General features: G+C 41.2%; 1 protein-coding gene across 1 annotated transcript; it reads left to right on the top strand.

Moving 5' to 3' along the window:
- The first annotated feature begins 3594 nt into the window (after positions 1–3594).
- LOC142169639 (uncharacterized) lies at positions 3595–4038 on the top strand. Its single transcript, XM_075231529.1, has one exon. The coding sequence runs from the start codon at positions 3595–3597 to the stop codon at positions 4036–4038; it is 444 nt and encodes a 147-aa protein (XP_075087630.1).
- Positions 4039–5504: the final 1466 nt, after the last annotated feature.

Consider the following 5504-nt stretch of genomic DNA (forward strand, 5'->3'; position numbering starts at 1 on the left):
TATTTCTTTACCATTTTTTAATCAAATGGATTCGCTTGTCCATAAATCAGTATTACAAATTTAATTGTATCGTTTTACGGGTAAACGGTTTAACGCCCAACGTGGGACACAGACAGTTGTGCAATTGCTTTGATCCTTTCATTTATTAATAACAAAATTTGGTTCTTTCCTTATTAAAACTCATATAAGGTAGCTAACGATGTCAATAACATAGACAACGTTGAAGCACGCATTGAACGGGAAGAATTGTCCCAGCGTGATGACTCAGTCAGCGAACCCCGCAGCGAAGGGGATGAAACAACCCTGGTTCGTGAAGGTCAGTATCCTCGGCATGTGCGGTACCAAACTCATGATGATGCGGAGGAGGAACATATTGTAGAGATGGTCAAACTCCTAAGGGAACAACAGAAAACAATCATGGATCATCTCTCAAGGCAGGATCGGGTGATGACGGAGTTAAAACAAGCATTGACAGGTGCTTCCAACAACGCGAATGTAAGGGGTCCAATCCCTCCCAGTGTTCCCTTAAATCAAATGGCTCAGAGAACCGATAACAACACCCTAAGGGGCAAAGTGGTTTTGACAAAGCCGGGGGGATAGGTAGTTGATCTGGGAACAACAACGGGAGTGATCCTTTCAAAACCGAGCACATGAGATTCATGAGAGAAATAAACGAACAAATAGATTAGGATGCGAAGGCGTTTCACGCTCATATGGATCGGCAACCGGGCGGGCGCACCACCAGTATTGAAGGGACCAGATTCAAAAAATATACTCGAGTTGCCTCTTAATCTAAGTGCAGCACCAGAGTTAATTCCAAAGAGATTCAAGATGCCGGATATACCGAAGTACGATGGAACTTTGGATCCATGAGAGCACATCACAACCTACACCACGGCGGTGAAAGGAAACAATTTACCTCAACATGAGATCGAGTCGGTTCTATTAAAGAAGTGTGGTGAAACCCTCACAAAGGGGGCTCTGACATGGTACTCCCTCTTACCGAGCATTCGGTTGACTCTTTTGAAATGCTTGCAGATTCATTCATTAAGGCCCATGCTGGAGCTAGAAAGGTTTAGGCTAGAAAGGAAGACATATTCAGAATTTCGCAGGGTGAATCCGAGCTGCTATGAGAATTTATGATCTGGTTCCAGAAAGAGAGGATGTTTCTACCGGCGGTTCCATATGAGTGGGCAGTGGGGCATTCACAAAGGGTCTAAGCCCACTAAGTTTAGATGCCTCCCAAAAACTAAAGGAGAGTTTGCTCAAGTTTCAGGAAACCACATGGGTGGATCTCCATAACCGCTACGAGTCAAAAATAAGGATAGAAGACGATCAACTTGGATCATCGGTATCGACCAAGGAATGGGGTCGAGACAAAAATCAGGACAGGTTTAAGAATGACTTTGATGCACATCAACGGTCCTCTAGAGGTCGTTTTCTATTGTACGAGAGAACCGATGGGCGTAATAGCAAAGGGTTTCAGTCACCGGATAGGTTTGCTCCCAATAGAAGAACCGATCGTGGCCAGAACTACAGATCATTATAGGAGAAAGAAATGCCAGGGGCCCGAGACTCCGCATATCCTAGGTTATCGGATTACAACTTTAACACCAGCCTAGTAGAGTTGGTATCGGCAATGAGAAATATCAAAGAAGCACGGTTCCCGAAGTTAATCCAGTCAGATCCTAGCTAGAGGGATCCCAGTTTATGGTGTGAATACCATGGGACCCACGGCCATAGACTGCCGACATCTTCGCGAAGAGGTGGCGACATTATTAAATAATGGCCATCTTAGGGAGTTTTTAAGTGACCGAGCCAACAACAATTACGGCCGAAGCCGGGACAATGTGGAGCCTTCGAAGATAGTAGAAAGGTCACCTCAGATGACCATCAACATGATTTTCGGAGGGAACGAAGTCAATGGGGTAACCTTTTCAGCAGCAAAGAAAACAAAGATATTAGTGACTCACAACAATATACTCCGGGAACTCATGGAGATGATATCACCTTCACGGAGGAGGACATTGACGGACTTCTTCTGCCACACAATGATGCTTTGGTAATCTCTCTTAATGTTTTATATTTCAAAATTAAGCTTGTTTTGGTTGATCCAGAAATTTCAGCCAACATCGTCCAATGGAGAGTTCTAGAGCAAGCGAAATTGACTGGGAACATCATTCCGACGACAAAACTCTTAGTTGGCTTCAACTTGACAAGCGTGACAACCTGAGGAGAGATTTTTCTGCCCACACACGCCGAAGGAGTAACAAAGACCACTCTATTCGAAGTGGTAGATGGCGATATGGGTTACAATGTAATCCTCGGAAGGCCGTGGATACACGAGATGAAGTTTGTACCCTCAACATATCACCAATTGTTGAAATTTCCGACGCCTGAAGGAATAAGGAAAATAAGAGGAGATCAACAGGCAGCAAGGGAGATGAACACGGTATCTGTTTCCAGCAGCAAGGGAAAAGAGTCCAACAAATAGCAATTACAAGAACCGATGCCTTCTCCCTTTCCAAATGAAGATGATAAGGGCGAGGAGTCATCGGAATTCTACCAGTTTCCGAGATATTTTTAGGCACCATAGGAGACCAATGCAACCAAGTCGACTATAGAGGGCCTCGAGCAAGTGGCTTTGTTCGAAGATTTTTTGGAAAGAAAGTTTCAGTTGGGAACGGGGTTAAATCCCGTTGGAGGTAGCGGTCCACAAGCTCAGCTTGAATCCGAACTTCCCACTGATTAGGCAAAAGAAATGCCCGATAGCAGAGGTCAGGAACAGGTTTGTTAAGGAAGAAGTAACGCAACTTCTCAATATCAGTTCGATCCGAGAGGTAAAGTATCCGGAATGGTTAGCCAACGTAGTTATAGTACCTAAAAAAATAACAAATTTAGGATGTGTGTGGACTATAAGGATTTAAATAAGGCATGCCCTAAAGACTCATTCCCATTGCCGAATATTGATCAAATGATTGATGCTACAGCCGGGCACAAGCTAATGAGTATCCTTGATGCTTATTCCGGATACAATCAGATTAGGATGAACCCGGAAGATCGGTAAAAAACTTCTTTCATCACAAACTTCATCACATATTTTTATAATGTGATGCCTTTTGGGCTTAAGAATGCCGGAGCCACTTATTAGAGGCTCGTTAATAAGATGTTTGAAAAGCATATAGGAAAAATGATGGAAGTATATATTGATGACATATTAGTTAAGTCTTTAAAGGCAGGGGATCATTTGAAACATGTCCAGGAAACTTTTGACATCCTAAGGAAGTACAATATGAAACTCAACCCCGAGAAATGTTCTTCAGGGTCAGCCCTGGAAAGGTACGATTTTTCTTGGTTTTAACTGATTATTTTACTAAAGCATGTCCATACTAAAAGATTGGAGAATGCAAAGTGGTTGACTTCATATGGGATCACATAATCTGCCCATTAGGAATACCGAAGGAAATCGCATGTGACAACGGGCCGCAGTTCATAGGTTCAACCAACAAGGTAATTATTCAAAACCTTAAAAAGAAGCTAGAAGATGCCAAGTGGCCCGATGAGCTACCGGGAATGCTATGGGCATATCGGACAATGGCGAAGTCGAGTACGGGTGAAACGCCTTTCTCTCTCGTGTATGATTCGAAGGCTCTGATACCGGTGGAAGTGGTGGAGCTGACCTTTAGGTTTGACCGATCAAACGAAGAGGCAAACAATGAGGTGTTGTTGGTGAAGCTGGATTTTCTTAAGAAACGCAGGGACCTGGCGTACGTGAGGATGGCAGCTCAAAAACAAAGGATGGAAATGTATTATAATCGTGGGGCGAATCTCCGTTACTTCAAAGTAAGAGATTTGGTTTTGAGGAAGGTTACTCAGAGCACTAGGGAAGTCAATGCTGGAAATCTAGGACCAACATGTGAAGGTCCTTACCGTGTTTCAACTATCACCGGTAAAGGATCATATGAATTGGAAAATCAAGATGGAGTCAAACTACCCAAAAATTGGAATGTGACTCACCTCAAGAGGTATTATTGCTGATGATTTTTGCTAACACTAAAAGTATGTGCTGCACTCTTTTTCCCTTCGACCAGTTTTTGTCCCAATCGGATTTTTCTGGAAAGGTTTTTAACGAGACTGCAACAAAAAGCATACTACGAAGGAAGCGTCATTGGCAAAGACAAGACCTTTAAATATCAAGTCACTACTCACACTGATGGAAAACAACTATGTGAATGGTTAAATAATCTTTGGCTCGACGGCAAGCCTCGCCTTCCATTATTCAAAACGATTATTTAACTGTTCACAAGTTGTTTCCACCGGTGAAGCGACATTATGAATACAAGACTTCCAGTGTTCGAATTCTCATGCTTTACATTCGAACGCTAGGGGTAATGCATGATATGACACCAAGATTTCCACGAAAGCCAGGGACTGTAAGAACAGGGATCAATGTTTCATCAGGACCGTGGACTGCATGATCAGCCCCGTAGAAATAAGTTGTACAAGTTAGCAACTTGTATTGGAACTTTATTTATTTAAGAAAATAAACGCCTATGTACTTTTAAAGATAGAGGGAATAAAACAAAGTCCTTTTATTTTTATCTTATTTATTGTCCAAATGATGAGTTAATTTTATCGTTTCAAAGTTAACAAAAACTTCAAATGCTTGTGTTGGAATAAACATGAGACGTCCTCTTCAAGAGCACCGTAAATATAAGGGCCCTCTCTTATAAAACCCTCACAGTAAAGGGTAGGTTCCAGAAGAGATTATGCCCGGAATCAAAAGTTATCGATGAAGAAATATACCCGAAGCTTTATCAATTAAATGGAAAAAGAATATTTTTGCACAATACTTAAGCAAAAAACTCTTTTAAAGTGACAAACTCAATAAAAGTTTTGGCATAATTATAGAAGATTAAAAAAAAGAGAAAAATTATACATTGCTGCCAGAACCCGAAGAAGGAGAAGGGTCTACGTTTCCTTTGGTAGAAGAAGCAAAATTTGACGCGCTCGAAACACACACTTAAATTATGCTCGCTAGTCAAAGATAGTATAGTATAATATCGTATCCACAGGGATCGGAGTTAAACAGTATTTTCTTAGTTTCTAGCTTGATTGCTATCTAGGAGAATCAACAATTGAGGTTTATATGTTTTCTAACTAAAATTAACTATGAATCTAAAGTTATTGACTAATGATAATCGAAACAAAGGTAAGCAAGGAAGTTATCAGTGGGAGAAAAATAGGTGTTGATAGGATAGGTGAAAGATAATTGTTTGGGATCTAACTCTAGATAATTCACTTCTAATGTTCAAGTGAGCCTCTCAAATTTACTTAATTATTAGTTCAAACGTTCAGCAAAAACTCCTTTCTCGGTTAAGTTTTAACCTCACAAGATGAACCAATTGAAGCACGTGAAGATATGCAAGAATGCGTAGTGGATTGGTCTTTAGGAGAACCTCTCTCAATTATCCTTCTAATTAGGTTTAATCAATGATTCAACT

This window comes from Nicotiana tabacum, chromosome 15, assembly GCF_000715075.1.
Source record: "Nicotiana tabacum cultivar K326 chromosome 15, ASM71507v2, whole genome shotgun sequence".
Lineage (NCBI taxonomy): Eukaryota > Viridiplantae > Streptophyta > Magnoliopsida > Solanales > Solanaceae > Nicotiana > Nicotiana tabacum.